We start from the raw sequence: 20584 nt of genomic DNA, 5'->3' as shown, positions 1-20584 counted from the left end.
ACAGAGACTCCCCTTTACCTAAGACTCTTATCTGTATAATAGGGCAAACTTTGTTTTTCGAAACATCTCCTTTCATCTTCCTGCTAATGGCCTTTCTCCCTTTGTAAACTCAGACACCGCCCCTCCACTTAGTTCATGTAAACTTCATGTTGCCTCATTGTCCTTGGAATTCCCATGTCTATGTGGATTCCCTTATATACACTATTAAATTTTATTTTCTCCTATTAATCTGTTTTATGTCAATTTAATTCTCTAAGTCCAGCTAGAAGGACCTTGTAGAGCAGAGGCATGACTTCCTCCCCTACAATTCACATTTTGTTTAGAAGATGGATAATAGGGGCATCTGGGTGGCTCAGTTGGTTAAGTATTACACTCTTGATCTCAGCTCAAGTCCCGTGTTGAGCTCTATGCTGTGCCTACTTAAAATTTTTTTTTAAAAATGGATAATAAAAACAATAACAGTATTTATTGAGTACTTACAATATGCCAGGCATTGTGCAAAATGATTTCTACACAATAGTTCATAGGAAATCATCACAATCATTATCCTGACTTCAGCAATGAGAAAACTAGGGCTTATAAAAGTTAAATAAATTTCCCCAGAAAACCCACCCCAGAAACAGCAGACTCTGCATTTGAAATCAGGTCACCTCCCTCCAGAGAATAGTGTTCTGACCCCTTCATGGAGGGAAAGAGAATACAAAAATCATTTAAGATATGACTTAAGAATTATGGTATTTTCTTTTTTCTCTCACAAAGGAAAGTAAGGATTCTTAGAAACTTGGGGAGATTTTTTGCCCTTGTGAATAACTGTTAGAGCTATTTTTTTCAAGGGCCTGGACATAAACAAGATGAAGTTGGGTAGTTTCAAGAATTAGAGAAAGTACAAGTTGGGCATTGTGAGAAAGAATTTATGAGAAGGCAGGGGGTGGGGGAGAACTTATGTGAAGGGCCATGTGAGCTCCTACAACATCAGTGCAGCATCACGGGGCTGAACTAGCAGAGATGATGATGGATACACCAGAATCCATGACCGGGACCCTCTCTAGGTTTTCTGGCCTCTCACAAAACTGCATCTCCTGCAGATCACAACTGGTAGGAAAAGAAGCCCCAGTGATGACTACTATAGGACTTCCTGTACCCCCCCTCTGAGAAACAGAAGGCAAATTATTAGTCACTTTTAATCTGGTATGGAAAAATCAAGTCAAATACTGTTTCCAGCAGTGGTTGGTTGTGCCTCACATTTACACCTCCAACATATCAGAAATATGAAAAACACTTCTTAGAAAGCCAACTTGTAACTGAGGCAGAAAGCACTGGCCATGGAGGAGGCTGAAGTAGGCATGAACTAAGAGGAATAATAAAAGAAAAAAATATATCTATGTGAAAAGAAAAATCCCACAATCAGAGGAGGAGCCCTGACCTCTGTGATTAAGTAAGAGCCTCTAGGATGCTGTGTCTCAAAGTTCCATGATTTAGTTTTTCTTATGATTGAAAAGAGAGCTGGTCACCTCAGGAAAGGATGGTTGGTTTATTTGTATTCTCTTGTAAGAGATTTCCTAATACCTCTTTTGCCTAACGAATGCACCTAACTTTACATTGTCCTAAAACTACAGTTAAAAGCATGAGGTGCTCAGAGAGGCAAATTTTCAGCCTTTGGGCTCCTGCTGCTAAGTTTTAATGGCGAATGAAGTTCCATGATTCTAGAAGCCTAATCCTACTGAGTATTGATCGAGTTGACCCAACATACAAAATTTGTGCCATGACTACAAGCGACCTGCTTCCCAGAAATCAGTTATTTTTCTGAGATTATAGGCAATAGGATCCATGACCCCTAGGAGACAAATGACTCCCTTCATGAACCAAGTTTCTGGCACCGTATGAGTCGTGTGTAAAGACCATTGTTAAAGAACATCATAAAGGGAAACCCCCGGAGGCTGACAGTCTGTGGTATAACCACTTACACTTCATTTATTTCTCTCCTTTTTCTATGCTAGAAAAAGTCCACTAGTTTAAATGTATTGCTTTCTAACATTTACTAAAATACATTTGCCACTTTGTTAGGGATGCTTTATTTCCTTTAAGTTCATTTCTTTTTACTCACGTAATATTACTCCATGCTAAAATCAAAACTGTGTTCCAACGACTCCATTAAATATGTGCTAAGGCATGGCTAGTTACAAGACCAGAGTCCAAAAGGATTAACATCTTGGACTAACACAATGAAATTAAATTTTGTTGAACATAGAATCTTGTATATAAACACAGAAAAAAGCTAACGAGGATTATATTAAATAAAAACAGATGTTTTATGGGATTGAAAGATTTAACATCATGAATATTTTCACTGAGAAAAGATGTTGGAATGAGTCAACAAGCCAACAACACACCAGTGTGATATGGCCACCAAAAAATTAATTTAGTCTTAAGCTATACTCACAGAAGTGGATGAGATGGCTTTCCCCTACCTGGTGTGATCAGTTTGGGTAGGTTCAATACCCATGGGAGGTGAGACTTGAGTCCAGGTCTCTGAATCTCTTGCCCCTAGACTTGGTAAGATCTTGGCAGAGATATGATAGAATCAGATATCCAATGAGTGGTTGGGCACTAGTTGCTTAGTGGATAAGAGCCCAAGCTCTGAAGAAAAACTTTCCAATAATTCTATCACTTACCATTGTGTGACTCTGAGCAAGGCACTCAGTGTCTGTGAACTTGTACCAACTTGCTTCTGCTGCCTAACCAACCACCCCGAGTGCTGTATAACACTATGCACTTATTGCTCACTCATGAGTCTAGCTGGCAATAGGCAGATCGGCGCTAAGCTGTGCAGGATTTGGCTTCAAACTGTTGGTTGGGTCCAGGTCTGTTCTTCATGTCTCTCCCTCCCTTAGGGTGGGCCAGCCTCCTGCAGCATGCCCTTCTTTGGTGATGGAAGGGGTGCAAGAGGAAAAACTCAGCCATTGTATGTGCCACACCCATGATCATTCAGTTGTCCAAAGGGAGTCATGTGGCCAACACTTAAGTCAAGGGCCGTATCCTCATGTGGCCATGGCAGAAGTGTATTGATGTGTGACACACATTAGAAAAAAATTAAACAACCACAAAGCTGTAGTTTTCTCATAGACAAAGTAAGTTTACCACACCTACGGGGGTATGGCTGGCAGACTAATGACTGTCCCAAAATCCCTCTGTCCTAATCCCCACAACCTGCAAATATAGTACCTTATATGGCAAAAGAGACTTTGCAGATATCATTGCACTAAGGATCATGAGACAGGAAGATTATCCTGGATTACCGATGTAGGCTCAGTATAATCACAAAGGTCTTTAGAAAGGAAAGAAGATGGGGAGTTAGAAAAGGAGACATAACAACAGAAGCAAAGGTCAGAGTGAGGCAGGACCAGGAACCAAAGAGTGTGGGAAACCTCCAGGAGCTGGAAAAGGCAAGGAACAGATTCTCCCATAAAGCCTCTGGAGGAATACAGCCCTATAGAAAGCTTGCTTTTGGTCCCATAAGACTCATTCCAGACTTCTGACCTCCAGAACTATAAATAATAAATCTGTGCTGTTGTAAGCCACCAAGTTCGTGGCAATGTGTCAATGGGAATAAGACAGTAATATACTAGGTGAGTAACTATCATTGTTCCATCTCCCCTAAGTATGAATATCACAGGCTTTTTTCTTTCTCATAACCACATAATTAATGTGGATGCCAAAGGTCTTGCTCCTTATCTGTGGGGACAGTCAGGAGTTCTGTGTTGCTGAAAAGGGAAGTTTTCACTCGGAATAGTATGGAAGGAGCTCAGCAGAATCTTGAAACATGAGAGGGCATCACTTCTGCCAGATGTTTCCTAAGGAGTGTGCTGACAGCTGTCAAATGACGGCGCTCATGAGTCAGTCACGAGAGGACACGCAGAGCTGTCTCTACATCCAAGGGCACCTGTAGGTAAGCACAGCTGCTCTGCCAGCATGGGCTGCTTCTGGGGCACTCGTGAGCAGGGTTCTTGTCCATGCTGACCCTGTTCTAATCCAGGAAGCCCACCCCCCAATTTCTAGACCTGCCAATTTGCCCTGAAGTCACAGCCCATCCAACTCCTCTCCCTTTCTAAAGTGACCCTCATTCAGTCTGCACCAGATTGGCACTCTTTCTCCCTGTTTGAGCTCCACTGACTTGTTAGAAAATAATTCCCCTGTGCTTTCTCTTCTGACAAAAACCATCTCCTGCAAATCAATAACGTGGCTTTCACTACTCTACCCATTTTGTGGAAAAGTCAAGCTTTCAGAATTTTCATATAATAAAGATCTTCAATTCCATACACCTAGTTACTTAAAAGGTGCAAAAGAGAATTTACCCAATTCTTCCATGGCCTAACTGTTGGAGGAGTTAATCAGGAAGACATGACTGTCAGCTGACAGGAAATTACAGGCTCCTCACTTTGTCCCCTGTCCTTGGAAGGTATGCTCTGCCCACCCTTCTCACAGTGGGAGCTGTTTTAAGGATGAAGCCTTGAGAAAATAAGGTGCCAGAGGTCATCTGGAGAGTTTCTGTTACTGAAGCCAGTTAAGGCCTCTTTATAAACTTAAAACTTGGGCAGGTATGGAAATCTACTCATCTTGTGACACTCAAGACAAGCTTCACATGTATGCTCCCTTCTTATTAAACCTGCCACCTACCAATCTGGAGTGGTCGGCCTCTTTTCCTTGTCAGTTCTGACCCTCCATGTATGGGAGCTAGTTTCTGATTTTACCTGGGAAGCTCCAGAGGTTGGGAACTCATTCTAATTTTGTTGTTTAGGAATCAATAAAATACAGAATACTACTACAATTTGTTCTATTAACTATGAGGGAGAATTACATGAACAAAATGTGCATCTCATCTCTTTCTTCCTAACAAGATGTTCGAAGGCATAAATAACTTGCCAGAAATTAGGTGGAGATAACGAATTATTGCAAAAATATTATTGAGCAATGAGATCCTAGCTATTACTTGAATAGACTTGTGCACGTGAACCAACATCCCTTACCAAAAATCCCTGCATGAAATTTTAGTTCTGTAATTTCTAAAATTCCTTCCAGGCAATAGCAATTGAGGAACTGACACATTTATATAGTGTGTCAAGTTATAGACTGTTCAATGTTTATATTGCTTTTATACTAAATTCAAAGTACTGGATTTAAGAGAAAATATCAGAAACTCTGTAAGTATGCATAGGGCCACCCAAAGGATGTTTGTCTAATCCTGCTATTCTATTGCTTTTATAATGATTAGAAACATCAGAATGCTAATTTCCTAATTATGTGGTAACATTAGCTGCCAGTAAGAGTTCATTAAGCAGTTTCCAGTCATCTTGTGGAATCTGTGGTTCTGCTCAGCAGGTTGTTACAATGTCAGAATTTGGGTAAATTAATGGATGAAGCTTCAAGCTTCCACAAATTAAAATGTCGTGACGATCCCATGTCCTGATGATACAAGTGGTCTGATGAATAGGGAAGAATAAGAATTATTCCAATAAGATACTCACTGAACTAATGTACTAAGATCCATAGAACTTGGATAAATGTTCATGGTTGGAGTCACTGTTACTGACTTCTGGAGCCTTGTAGGATCAAGGGAAGAGTCACAAGTTATGCAGATTACCCTTCAGTTCTTGGGCTGTGAGATGGAACTAAATCGGAAAGAAAGCAAGAAAAGTTGAAGAAAGGAACACAACAAAATGAAGGTCTAATAAAAGAAAGACTAAATGGAGGAAAATATAAGCACTGGAGAAATGAAGAATGGGTAGCAGAGGCTATGTTAGGCCAATAAAGAAAAAAAAAAGAGAGAGAAGAGAATCCTCTGGAAAAGGAGGAGAAAGTCAAGTTTTGTATCCAAATTCTTACAGAAATCACTTTATACAACCATTCACGATACACCACTCAATAGTTCATGAAGCCAAGAGTTGGATTTTATTCCTCACATTATCTAGTTTAGTGCCGGCTCTATAATAAATATGCAGTAAACAGTAACTAAAAGAATGATTGAGTGAATAGAGAAGATAACCTACGACAGAAAGAATGTAATGGAGCAAGTGACTAACCCTCACCATGCAAAATCTATTCCTATCTGTAGAGAACAAAATGGAGTCTCTCACGTCGTCAAGGAGACGCCTGTGTCAAGCAATGACGTAAGCAGGTAAGGTACTGCAGCTAGGAGATGTCCCTGGGACCCACATTAGCTGACTCCCCAGAACTGATAAGGAGCAGAACCAGAGGAGGTTTGCGGGGACCCAAAACCAATTAAATCCATTTCCAAAGGGAAGGATTTGGGAAGCAGACTGTCAGACTCTTTAGACCTGACCCCTTTATGTCTGACCACTTCAAAAAGGCAACTGCTGTGGAAGGTCTGCCCAGTGGATCTCCAAACAGAACCGAGATCCTTCCCTGCCTGAACATCAGAAGCAGCGAGTGCTGAGAGCTGACCTCAGGTCAGACCGAGGCCTTATCTCAACTGCGCGCCCACGGACCGACTTCACATTTGATTCGTGAACTTCCTGTCCTCTTCTGTTGTCTTGTTTGTTGTGGGGTTTGGCTTCTCTCCTCCTCTGTGTGCTATGTAAGGAGTCAGGTTTAATCATATGGTGAAATGTCACTGAGTTGGGAATTCTGAACCTGCTTTATAAATGTGATTTCACGGGGCGCCTGGGTGGCTCAGTGGGTTGAAGCCTCTGCCTTCGGCTCGGATCATGATCTCAGGGTCCTGGGATTGAGCCCCACATCGGGCTCTCTGCTCAGCATGAAGCCTGTTTCCTCCTCTCTCTCTCTCTGCCTGCCTCTCTGCCTACTTGTGATCTGTCAAATAAATAAATAAATAAAATCTTTTTTAAAATAAATAAATAAATAAATAAATAAATAAATAAATGTGATTTTACTTTGCTTTCCGACTGAATAAAGCTGACATTGGGAAAAGACACACCTCATGTGTGCACCTTCCTAGCGTGCTCCTGGCACATCCAATATGGGAAATCTCCAAACCCGGAAGAGATGGAAAAGAAGAAAATAATCACTGTGGAAGAGAATTTTGCTTAATTCATTAACTCAAAGAAAGAACGTTTATTGAGGTCCTCAACAGTATCAGTGTCAAATGCTGTGGCCAAGAGTAGCAAAGTGTTGGTATGTGGAAGGCGGTCAGGTCACAGCACACCAGCGAGTCTGAACCATCCCCTTGCTTCAAGCTGATGCACTCCTTGCCTGCTAACTACAGTTCATTGGCTGGAAGCAGAACCAACCTCCTCTGCTTGAGGTTTCACGGACCTTGAGGAATAAACGGCCAGACTTTCCCGGAAGCTAAGGTCTGGCCCCATTAAAAACACCTGCCACTGATGCCAGCCTGCCTGTTCAGGGCCATGTTGACATATAATTAACTGTGTGAGCATCAGCTTCTCCTGCCCACAGCCCCCATCATTTCCCAAGCCTTCTGCTGTAAACACACCCCCCCACCGCCCCACCTTCCCCTAGACTGGGAAGATGGTCTTGGAGACATTAGCCACCGTCTCCCCAAGTTGAGTCTTCCCGAATAAACCAACCTGTCATTTGTCTCTCGGGCATTGATATTCACAAGGTGAGCAGCTGACCTAAGATTAGAATCAGTTCTCTGTCTGGTAACAACAGGACGCCCAGGCCCATCAGTTGGCAACTCTTATTTGTACATAAAAAATATAGATCAGTAGTACCAGCCCATTTTTGGTGCTTCTTTTCCTCCTTGGAGAATAGTCACCCAATTTCCTAATGTAGTTTCTTGCATCATTTGGAATTTTATCAAAAACCCTACAGTTTCTTGCTGCTTCCTGATAGCTAAAAGAGGCAATATTTTCATTACTAAATGCTTATTTTGATAGAACATTACATAATATTTTTTTCTGAATAAATGTGACACTGAATCCTGTAACAATGTTTCATACACAGAGAAGATGCTCGAATTATTATTAATAATATACTACCTCATAAAGTTGCTATGAGAAATAAATGGCAATGCACATAAATAATAAGAACAGTGTGTCTGTACTTAATCAATAGTTAATATTACTGTTACTATTTTCTAGTGTGATCCAAATAACCCACTAGAACCCAGGAGTCATCAAGAGAATCACCTGGTTTTCAGTGGAATATTATTCTATTGCTAAAGCTAGATGAAGTAAACCAGAGAAGAATAATAATACATATAGCCAGGAATTTCAGTTAATCATCCTTCCTAAAGTTAGTGAACAGCGCTGAGGACGGGTCTTCCTTGAGCTAAACCATCACCCCCTTCCTTGCAATGTCAAAACATTTTAATCAAATTATGTTATAGGGATGATAAGATTTGCTCAATTTTAAAAATACAATTTAAAACTGGGTAGAAGCTATTTAACTCTGCAGAAAAACCTTCCATGAGTGAAAATTTGAATGTTCAATAAACAATAGATTTTAAAATCTGCTAACCAGAGGCGTCTGGGTGGCTCATTGGGTTAAGCCTCTGTCTTCGGCTCAGGTCGTGGTCCCAGAGTCCTGGGATCGAGCCCCGCATCGGGCTCTCTGCTCAGCGGAGAGCCTGTTTCCCCTTCTCTCTGCCTGCCTTTCTGCCTACTTGTGATCTCTCTCTCTCTCTGTCAAATAAGTGAATAAAATCTTTAAAAAAAATTAAATCTGCTAACCAGATACTGAAGTTTCAGAAGACTAAATCATATCATAACATTGGTAACTATGATAACTATGTTATAATATGATTTAGTCTTATCCATCTTTATATTTGTAATTATGACATTTCAAAAGGTGAGGTTGAGTGTTCTTGTATATAGCATTGTACTTTGATAAACTATGCCTACATAGTGAAAGGCAGAATTCTCATGTTTTTAGCTTTGGGACAGACACTTAATTTCTCTGACACTCAGTTTTCCACAAACAGGTATTATAATAGTCATTTTCTTTTTTTTTTTTTTTAAGATTTTTTTATTTATTTATTCATTTGACAGATAGAGATCACAAGTAGGCAGAGAGACAGGCAGAGAGAGAGAGGAGGAAGCAGGCTCCCCGCTGAGCAGAGAGCCTGATGTGGGGCTCGATCCCAAGACCCTGGGATCATGACCTGAGCCGAAGGCAGAGGCTTTAACCCACTGAGCCACCCAGGTGCCCCTATAATAGTCATTTTCCTACTTATTTCACAACAATCTTCAGTACAATCACCAGCGAGTCTGAACCATCCCCTTGCTTCAAGCTGATGCACTCCTTGCCTGCTAACTACAGTTCATTGGCTGGAAGCAGAACCAACCTCCTCTGCTTGAGGTTTCATGGACCTTGAGGAATAAACGGCCAGACTTTCCCGGAAGCTAAGGTCTGGCCCCATTAAAAACACCTGCCACTGATGCCAGCCTGCCTGTTCAGGGCCATGTTGACATATGATTAACTGTGTGAGCATCAGCTTCTCCTGCCCACAGCCCCCATCATTTCCCAAGCCTTCTGCTGTAAACACACCCCCCCACCGCCCCACCTTCCCCTAGACTGGGAAGATGGTCTTGGAGACATTAGCCACCGTCTCCCCAAGTTGAGTCTTCCCGAATAAACCAACCTGTCATTTGTCTCTCGGGCTAATAAATTAGTAAAATAATGTAAAAAAAAAAGTAAAATAATGTATGTGAAAACCTTTGCAATATGCAAATTGTTCTGCAAATGTATGATTATTTTTATTTTCCTTATCTTGAGATGTTACAATGCTCATAAATATAAGCACATTAATCACAAATGTTCGTGTACATACAAAGATGAAAGCTATACGTTTGAGTTTTTAGAAAGGAGCCAGCAAATTATAGTATGTGGTATAAATATATTCCTTTTTGCCCCTATTTTTCTCTAAAAATTTTAAATGTGTAAAAAAAGGGGATGAAAATTATAGAAATTACAGAGAAAGATTCTGAGTATACAGCAGATGACACAAGTTTGAAGACAGGGTCAAGACAAGATTACTGATTCTTAATTACCATCTGAAATTTAATCCCAGAGGAAAATATTAGAAAAACCAAATGACCTTAATTATCTGCATCACTGACCCACTCCAAGAAACTTCGGAAATATGTTGCTACTAAGATCAAGGTGTATCTCAAATCTAATCGTGCTCTGAGTGGATGAGAGCTATGAGCTATATAGGGGTTTGGTAATTTGTCTCCCATGAAGTAACTAATTTAAAAAAAAAATAAAAATTTTTTTCTAAAATTTTCCAGTTATGAGGAGTAAAACCATTTATCTGGGTAGGATTATCCTTACAGCAGAATATCTTGAAGTAAAACAGAACACCTACATCAGAATGTTCTGTTAATTTCAAGAACCATTTCTAAACCAATTAACTGATAAATTAGGATACCAGTAGGAAACAAGTCCGTCAGGATATCTTTATTTATCTTTGGCTCAGGAAAGACTTTCCTGGTAATCTAACATGATTAGAAGAACAAATAACAGATCAACACACAACTTCTTTGTTTTCCCCCTTACATATTAAAGACATGAAGGACATTAAGGAATATTTTTATTAACGCTAGTAAACTAGATGAATTTCCCTTTCACATGCTAGGTCAGTGATTCTCAAACTTTAGTGTATGCACAAACAACCGAAACAGTGGCTAATAAATGCATATTCCAGGCCAGCCACAACTAGATCCCAGGTTTTCAGATTTCCAAACAGGCCTCTTTTGAGCATTATACTCTTGTTGTTTCTGGGAGAAATGGGAAACCCAAGCATCTGTATCTGAAGAGCCATAATCTAGACCCGCTGGAGTCCTTGAGTGATTCACAAATGAAACAATGAACCACACCCTCTACAAGGCCCACTAAGCATCCAAGTGACTCTTTTCTTTTTACCTTCTGGTCCCTTCCTACCCACAAAAACTTTTGCACATCCTCCATCACCCAGGATTCTATAGGGTAAAGTGAAATGGGAATTTGTTCTACTATCCCTTTTATAGATAACTTTCTAAATAAAAACTGCTAACTAAGAGGGGTGCCTGGGTGTCTCAGTTGGTTAAGCAACTGCCTTCAGCTTAGTCATGATTCCAGAGTCCTGGGATCGAGTCCCAATAGGGAGCCTGCTTCTCCCTCTGTCTGCCACTCCTCCTGCTTGTTCTCTCTCTGTCTTCCCAACAAATACAAAAATAAAATCTTAAAAAAAAATAATAAGTACTGCCAACGAAGTGTATAAATGTTTGAGGCAAGTAATTTCAAAGACTACTCTCTGCACAGTTGAAATTTTAGCAAGATACATGCCAATATTCTATGAGACAGGAGTAACAGAATGGGAAACTAACAGAGAGGAAGCCAAGTAATTTACAGATTCTTTGGAAGCTTTTATTTATATTTGGGGTTTCCCCAAGTTTCAAGTTGAGTGCTTTAAGATTTTATAACTTAAAACAGGAAGAAAGCCCTTTTTTTTTTATTATACTTCCTTTCCTCAATAAGATTGTGCATTGAAATCTTTAAAGATTTTATTTATTTGTCATAGAGAGAGAAGCGAGAGTGAGCACAGGCAGACAGAGTGGCAGGCAGAGGCAGAGGGAGAAGCAGGCTCCCTGCCAAGCAAGGAGCCCGATGTGGGACTCGATCCCAGGACGCTGGGATCATGACCTGAGCCGAAGGCAGCTGCTTAACCAACTGAGCCACCCAGGCGTCCCGCGTGCATTGAAATCTTAATCATACATCTAAGATACCACTCCTCATTTTTTCCTCCCTGAGAGAAATTGCCAAATTACAGTTATATCCAGTTAAGTTTGCCGCTTACTTTCTGAGGGATATAGAAAATACACAGAGGTCCAGAGAAGTCATATCTGGTCCCATAGCCATAGGAGTAACTGAATGGTAACTTCTGTTTTTCGTCCCTGGGGCTTCTCTGCTACTGCATTGCAGGAAACCTAGTCAGTCACCCTAAGGCATATGCCTAAGACATTTGTCACTCCTTATGACATACCTATCCTTTAGGAAACAGCAAGCATCCAAGTTAGCTCTCTATATAATGCTAGGTTCATCGCATCACCCCAAGAGATGCTCTTTACACATCATGTGAATGGAGCCTCCTAAAATAGTGCATCTGGCAGCCCCCATCCAAGGTAGGTGCTCTGTTAACTTATGTTTCCTCCTGGAGAAATCAGAGAACAGTCCGTGACAGTGATGGTGATGATGACGATGAAACTAATGATGGTCAAAATGGATGAGTTTGCCCACATTATAAAGAAAGAAGGGCCAGCTAGAAAAAAAATGATTAAATATCAGACTTTGAGGGGCCTCTGCTAGTAACCACTACTGTTCTCTTAAAGCCAAGGGTAAATGGAGTAGTGGTAAATTATTAGGAAATGACAGTTTTATTGGATTTTTTCTTAAGAAAAGGGGTGATGGAATTATGCATAGAAAAATATGCAAGTAGGAGCACCTGGGTGGCTCCGTCGGTCAAGCGTCTACCTTCCGCTCAGGTCATGATCTCAGAGTCCCAGGATTGAGCCATATGTTGGGGCTCCCCACTCAGTGCGTAGTCTGCTTCTCCCTCTCTCTCTCCCTCTGCCTCTCTCCCTGTTTGTGTTAGCTCGCTCTCTCTCCAAATAAATAAATAAGATCTTAAAAAAAAAAAAAAGGAAAATATACAAGTAAACTATTGTAAACTAATCTAGTACTAAGATTTGATTTTGGAATTTCCTTTATCTCCTATGGGTGGATTTCTAGCTCTACCAGGACAAAGCCATAGGGAGGAAAAGTTGTTTGTTTGTTTGTTTGTTTGTTTGTTGTGGGATTTGAAAATTTTAAGTATTTATGCATAAATCATAGTTTTTTGGGGAGATCTGAACAAATTAAAATTCTAAAATTGGTGCAGCAGTTTTATAAAACTCTCCAGATCATAAAGCAATTCAAATCATGATTCAGCTAAAAACTAAATTAATCAAAATAAATGCAAACATTTTTTAAACTTTATTATTATAGAGTCTTGGTCTACACCTTGGCAATAATAATTTCTGCAGTGGGTAACACACAGCCACCACCAAGATGATTTCAACGTAATAGTCACATCTCTAGAAATCTATACAAGATTTTTTCCAACCTAGTCAAACATAGTCATCAGTTCCCCACCTCCATCCTTAATCAGTGAAATCTTTCATGGGTAAATTCTAAGTATGAAAAGAACCTTTGATCTTAACTGTTTTTACCCTTTGATTTCTTTATTTAAAATCCTGGTGTTATGATCCTTCCAAATACTTCCTTCAAAATGAAAAATAATCAAATACCTTTGGTTAAAATCCTTTCTCCCTACCACTACTGCATCCTTCTATAATGCAGAGGCAATGAATAATTCATCAAGGATATTTTATTTAAATATTGAGAATCATATAAAATGGTATTACAATGAAAAATATTGGTTTGCTACCTTAATGATAGTGATTATGACTTCTATTCCTGAAATAATGATGCCTATTTTCAACCAAAAATCATTTACCAGTGCTTCCGGGCAATTTCAAAAATTTGTCTAAACATTAGATCATTGCCAAAGGCCCCAGGACCTGAATAATACATTCCTACATTACTGTGCAGAATCTATCACATATTAAAGGCTAATGTTTTTTAGTATAAAACCTGGATCTCACTCCAAATATATTATAGAGGAATAACTTCTTCAAGCGCCACTCTAGAGTTCTTGTGGGCAAATGAATGAAGAAATCCACCTCAGAAAAAACCTGCAACTTCCAGAGCAGTAGGAGAAAGTTCAAGTTCGTCTTTACAACTTCATATCATTCCAACTTAAGCCAGTGCAGCTGAATGCAGCACTCCAACTTCTCTGTTTTAAAATCTATACAAGAGATGATAAATGCTGATCTGCCATAACGAGGATGATAAACCAGAAATTAACTTCCAAATTGTGCTCAGATATTTTGAACACTATAGTCTGTCTTTGTTTTTGTTTTTGTTTTTTTCTTATTGGCTAAGAAACAGATGCATTGTTTCAGCCGTTGCACACTGGAAGAAAAGACCACTTAAATGTTAGAAATTTGGCTTTGAGAATCCATCTAATTTGCTAAGCATAATGACCCTATTTTTAACCGATGGCTGTTGAGACAATATCTTCGATGGGGGAGTGACTCATGAAGTATGTAGGAGTCATGAATAAGAGAGGCTTGCTTTCAACTGGAGGGCAGAGGTACTGAGAGGGTGAGTTAGGAACAAAGCCCAGGGGGAGCAAAGTGCATTGACTTACCTGCAGTACTTTGGCCAAATTGTTAAATAGAGCTTGGCCGGCACTCACTTTGTATTTGACGCCTCTGACTGTGCCATTTTTGCTTAAAATGTTGACTCTTCTTGTTCCAAAACCCTTCTCACTGGCAGCCCTTGCTAACGCCAGCAAGCTATCCTGGTCGTCCTCACACTCATCGCTTTCCGATCCCATGTGGCCATTTTGCTGTCCATCAGACTCACTCAGTCCATCTATCCCACAGATGCTGGCACCTTCGGAATCCAGAGAGCCCGAAGGCTGCCCGTCTTCGTACACCTCCTTCAGCACCCGCCCGCTGTGAGATGACGCGATCCGAAACCGGACTTTCCGTGGCCTGTCACTTTCTGGCTTTATGTCCCTTTTGAGCATGATCACTTCCACCCCCACACACTGTTTACATAATTCTGGATCCCTGTGATTGCACGAGTCCACTTGCCACATAGCAATATCAGAGCTTCATTCTCCTGACAGCAGCACCCATACGAAACTAACATCGAAAGGAAAGAAGAGTCCTAAGACTTACAGTGCACCTCTATTAATAATGAATGTCTCTGTGTGTGCTATGGTTACCTTCAAACTAAAACCTGCAAATGATCCCAGCCTTTAAATATTAAATAGCTATGGGGGACTCTTCCACAGGACAAGTGCAAGAAAGCGGCATGCAATGAAACAAAAAATAAGTGTGGGGCAAGGGAATGAAAGATTCCAACTTTGCAGCCAGCGAGGAGTGTTGAAAAGGATGTTAGCAGACAAGGATCTCTACAATTCGCTGTCAAGGGTGAAGGCCAGAGATAAAATGTGGAATCTAATGTAAGGCTGGGACGAGTCATAGCCTTCCCACAGGGCTTACATCATCTTTTCTTTCCCGTTAGCAAAGGATGATTAAAATGGGCAGCGGACTACGTGCCAACATGGAGCTTTGAATACTAGTTCTTTAATCATCTATTAGACTTCCTCAGTATTGTATAAGATGCATTTCAACCTACGTCTTCGTGCACAAGTGATTTTGCCAAAGAATAACTTTTTAACAAACTATGAAAAGAGAGAACATCTGCCTTGTTACTTTTCCACTTTGGCTAGCGGCAAACACACTCTCAGACAGAGGGAAAGGTTTTGGAAGGAAACTTAATGAAATAATCACGGAAGAATGGAAGATCCTCCAAGCCAGCCAGATCAGGCAAAGCAGTCCATGTGATCTGTCTTAATAAATATTATATCCAAATCACCCATGCATACAGAAGCGGCCTCCTAACACTATGCTCGTGGATTTGCTGACACTTGGACGAGTGACTGAACAATCTCTTAAGATACAAGACCATATTAAAATGTACACTATGGGGAGTGCCCCAACCTGTCAACCTCCAGAGCGAGGACACACAGCTGGCCCTCATACTGCACTTCAAGCTTTTTTAATGTTTATAGTTTTATCTGATATAAACTTAACTTACACTTATTTTAGAAAATCCCGACAATAATAGCACAGCACTGAAACTAAAAGTCAAACCAAAAAAGAAAAGTCACAAATAACCTCACTAGAGATGTTAATAATTTTGTGAAATATTGGGGGCGCCTGGGTGGCTCAGTGGGTTAAGCCTCTGCCTTTGGCTCAGGTCATGATCTCAGGGTCCCGGGATGGAGCCCCGCATCAGGCTCTCTGCTCAGCAGGGAGCCTGCTTGCCCCTCTCTCTCTCTGCCTGCCTCTCTGCTTTCTTGTGATCTCTGTCTGTCAAATAAATAAGTAAAATCTTTAAAAAAATAATAATAATTTTGTGAAATATCTTCCAGTGGGTATGAAGATGAGATGCTCTGATGGTCACAAGACTATATATTGCCCAGCCTCTTGCAATTTAAAGGGAGAAGGAACAAGTGCCTAGCTTTTGCTGATGGGAAGTGAGCAAAAGTAATGCATCATTTGTGGACCGAGGCGGTTAAGAGAAAGAGTCCCCTGCCCATGACCTCTCTCTTCCTCCCCCATCTGCTAGCTGGAATGACCCCAGCAGTCCTGAAGCCATTTACCGAGCTTGTCAGAGTCACAAATTCACACCCGCTGCCATCCAGCACTGAACTATGTTATAAGTGAAAAATAAGCCTTTACTGTGTTAAGCACTTGGAGGTTGAAATTTAAGGCTTGTTTGTCAGTGCTCCCATATATAAAATTATACCATATTTAACAACTTGCTTTTTTCATTCACCATTATATAGCGAGTCATTTCCTATATCTTTATTTTGAAAAACATGAATTTAATGTGTGTATTAAAAGCCCTTCCAATAGTTGTACAATATTTTCTTTCTCTTTCTGGATGGCTAGATGTTTAAATTATTTAAAATAGTCAGTAAAATAATGCTGCACTGAATGTTCTTGTTTAAAAATCAGTGTAGATATACCCAAGTAGTTCTTTAGTGTCAATTCCTTTGGGTAAAATTGAGGAGGTAAGAATATTTTTTTAATATCAAGCTTTTGACATAAATTGCCAATTACAGATAAGAAAAGTTGTATAATTTACACTTCACCTAGCATATGAGTTCTTACTTTACTGCACTCTCACCAGTGTCAATAGTGCATATTACCAATTTTCAATAATATTTATTTTGTCAAGTTGAAAAGCAGTATTTCAGTAACGTTATAATTTCCCAACTCTGAGCCCTGTTGATGACTTTCATTCTGAATATTTTCTTCATATAGAACTCTCACTGAAGAAAAAGATGGGAGAAAAATAGAAATGTCTGCTTCATGGCTAATTGAATTAGGAATCAAATATTAGAGAATTCTATATAATCCCGAAAAATAAGCAGAGAGAGAGGAAGGGGGGAAGGAAGGGAGAGAGAAAGAGCTAGCACTATATCAACTATTCTAAGTGACAATATTAAGAGGATTTAACTTGGCAAAGTAAAAGAGTGTATAATCAAAGTACATAACAAGAGAGCATAAGTGAGGAAATACTTAATGGGGAAGAAGAGAAAAAAATAATTCATTTTTGCAGCCAAATGTCAAGATCTTTAAAATACATCAAAGTGAATGGTGTGGGCATGAATATTAGCCTAATCAAGAAAAAAATCAAAATTCTTTGATCATCCCAATTAGTTTTTGCCCTGGACTCCTTATGTATTCTGCTCCTGTTCCCTTTTTCTAGATGTTTGGTTTGGACAGAGTGCTACAGCATGAGAAGAATTTTGAAGTCAAAAAGCCTAGGTTCGGGGCGCCTGGGTGGCTCAGTGGGTTAAGTCGCTGCCTTCGGCTCAGGTCATGATCTCGGGGTCCTGGGATCGAGCCCCGCATTGGGCTCTCTGCTCGGCAGGGAGCCTGCTTCCTCCTCTCTCTCTGCCTGCCTCTCTGCCTACTTGTGATCTCTCTGTCAAATAAATAAAAATTAAAAAAAAATCTTTAAAAAAAAAAAAAAAGCCTAGGTTCAAATTCCAGCATACCTCAGTGAGAATGTTCTTTCCATCACCCAAATTTTCAATTTTCCCCTTAGTAGAATGGAGATAACAATATCTGCCTTAGTGAGTCATGCTTACAGAGTATCTGCAACATATTACTTAATGTGTTTGTGACGATGTCTATATATACCATGTGTCCTCTGGATGGAAACAATGAATTTTAGCCTGAATAAGGCAAGACAAGGACTATACAAGATTGCAATCAATAAATACACTTGAAGGATAGAAAAATTTCAATAGGATGATTAAAAAGTTTGTGATATTTTAAATATAGATGTTAAAATATGTAGCGTGCATATATATACCTATATACATGTGTATGTATGCATATCTATTATTTATATACTTATATACTACCTTAAAATGAGACTAGTTGAGAGTCATCTCTCTTTCAAGGGTGAACTGAAAGTCCAGTAAACTAGAAACCAGCCTGCCACAAGTATAAGGAGGTATCTGCTACGGTGAGAATACATTTTGATAATTGCAATTCACATACTTATCTTAGACTGATAAAAAAAAAAATAAGCTCTTTTCAGCAGGTAACTTTGCAATTATTCTTCCATTCGGGCAATGATTCCACAAGTTGCTACTACATGCCACCCAAGGATAAGACACAGCTAGCCACTATGGCAAATATAAAGATAATGTAAAATTATGCCCATGCCTTCCATTGGTAACGTTGCTGAAACAAAATAGCTAGAGTTCAATGCAGTGTATCCTAAGCTAATATATAATCCCATTTCCGTGAAATAACCAAATCAACAGTCCTCTCCAGTAGAAGACATCAACCACATTCTCAACACTTTCCGCTCTCATTCTGCTTACTATTTGCTCCCAGCTGCTTGATGTTAATACAGCAACTTCTAACTACTCCATTTGCCACCTTTTCCTCGTATCAGTTTATTATTCCCTACATTTTACTCACTCTGCCAGGTTAGCCGCCTGCCTTCAGAAATAAGTTCCTTCTTCTCTTCCTTCAGATGTACTCTTTCAATCATCTATTCATTTAACAATATTTATCAAGCACCTAAAAAATACTAGAGAGTTGCTAGATCTATACAGGTGAACACAACAGGCATGTTCCCTGCCTTTGGAAGTAAATGAGGGGGGAGGATGGGTGAGCATGGTGGTGGTTATTAAGGAGGGCACATATTGCATGGAGCACTGGGTGTGGTGCATAAATGATGAATCTTGGAACACTGAAAAAAAATAAAATAAAATATATTTTTTTAAAAAAAAAGTAGATAACATGGGGCGCCTGGGTGGCTCAGTGGGTTAAAGTCTCTGCCTTCGGCTCAGGTCATGATCCCAGGGTCCCGGGATCGAGCCCCACACCGGGCTCTCTGCTCGGTAGGGAGCCTGCTTCCCCCCATCTCTCTCTCTCTCTGCTTCCCTCTCTGCCTACTTGTGATTTCCATCTGTCAAATAAATAAATAAATAAAATCTTTTTTAAAAAAGTAGATAATATACAATAAACAAATAAAGGTATAATAACATTATAATAAGCATTACAGAGAAAACGAGGTGGCTATAACAAGAAATGATAACAGAAGGGAGCCTACTTTACACAAAATAGTCTCAGCCAGCCTCTCTGAGAAAGAGACATTAAATGAGGGTCTGCCCAAACTGGGAGAGATCGATCTTGTAAAGGTTTGAGGTGGGTGGGAGCAGTTGGAGGCAGTTCCTCAGCCATGGTAACATAAAGCCCTGGGGCCGAATATTAGCAGGTTTGTTCAAAGAACTAAAAAAAGGCAGAGCGGCTGAAGACAACTGTGACTCCTACTCTGCAAAGCCCTTCTGAAAAGGGCCAACTAACTAACTAACTAAACTAACTAACAAGACCTTTCCTTCTTAACCCAATTCCTTAATTCATGCAGCCCCCTCAGAACATGAAACAAAATCTTGTAAACCATATTACCAATGTAGAAGTATTTCAAACACTCATAAATTTAACACCAATGGTCATCTGTTTGTTTAAAATAGCAAATTATAAACTCTAGAAGCTAAATAGAGGGCAGAACATTGCATGAGCCAAACGAGACCTACTTTGGAAAATATTAATGATCAATTCAAAGAAAAAAAAGTTTCCTTGCTCAATTCCCAGTAGAAATGATAACCCAGCAGCTAGACCTAGACCTGGGTATTTCTTGTTGGCATCAATTTTTTATTTCTTGTTGGTGTCAATTTTTTAATCAGAATATCTAATTATTTTCTTATTTGTAGAGAAAACAGGACACCAAAATTTATATTATTATTTTACTCATCCTATCTCCAAATATTGCCCCACATACTATCCTGTGTCTGATTAGCATTGCATGGTGAGAAGTAATTTTAATCCTATCCCTGGCTTTCAGGACATAATTTTTAAAAATCCTTTGAATCATAGTAAATATATATAACGTGTCTCCATTTGCTGCTCTGCTATTTTATAACTATCACATTCACTATTTTGGTTTTTGGTACTGAAAACAGTAAAACTTGGTCATTGAAGTAAAGCAAAACTCTGCCTGTCATTAACAAAGTAATCGTCTTTTCTCCAGCAACACTTGTCAACCGAGAAGTAATAAACCATGACTCACTCCCCAAGTGCTGTTCTCAGAACTCCTGTGTGGATGGAGAGAACCTATCAATTTTTATATTCTAACTATGCTGGTGACTGGAAGGGAAAAGAGATTCACTAACCATGAGTGAAAAAGGGAAAATAAACTGTCCCTGAAACTTTTCAGCATATGGAATATTGAACCCTTCTTAACGCTTCTTAACATGACTTTAAAAATCAAAATTCACAGTTCAATCATTAATTTGAAGTGGAGAGAACTTCTAGCCAGAAAAGAAACTAAGTGCATTAAAGACAGTATTCTTTAAAAGCAGGACTATTTTCTATTTAAAAGCAGGACTATT

The 20584-nt window shown here is 39.7% G+C and overlaps 1 protein-coding gene across 1 annotated transcript in view; it reads right to left on the bottom strand.

The window, feature by feature from the left end:
- Positions 1–10855: 10855 nt before the first annotated feature.
- The window catches only part of GRXCR1 (glutaredoxin and cysteine rich domain containing 1), a 44106-nt gene continuing 34377 nt past the window's right edge, over positions 10856–20584 (bottom strand). Inside the window, exons 3-5 of the mRNA XM_047719956.1 lie at positions 18609–18710; positions 14231–14732; positions 10856–10919 (exon numbers count right to left, since the gene is read on the bottom strand). Coding sequence (XP_047575912.1) covers positions 10908–10919; positions 14231–14686 — 468 coding nt within the window. The 5' untranslated portion in view covers positions 14687–14732; positions 18609–18710 and the 3' untranslated portion in view covers positions 10856–10907. The remainder of the gene's footprint in view (positions 10920–14230; positions 14733–18608; positions 18711–20584) is intronic.

The sequence above is a fragment of the Lutra lutra genome, chromosome 2 (assembly GCF_902655055.1).
Source record: "Lutra lutra chromosome 2, mLutLut1.2, whole genome shotgun sequence".
Lineage (NCBI taxonomy): Eukaryota > Metazoa > Chordata > Mammalia > Carnivora > Mustelidae > Lutra > Lutra lutra.
The sequence above is the reverse complement of the archived record's forward strand: the minus strand, read 5'-3'. Positions and strand labels throughout refer to the sequence as shown.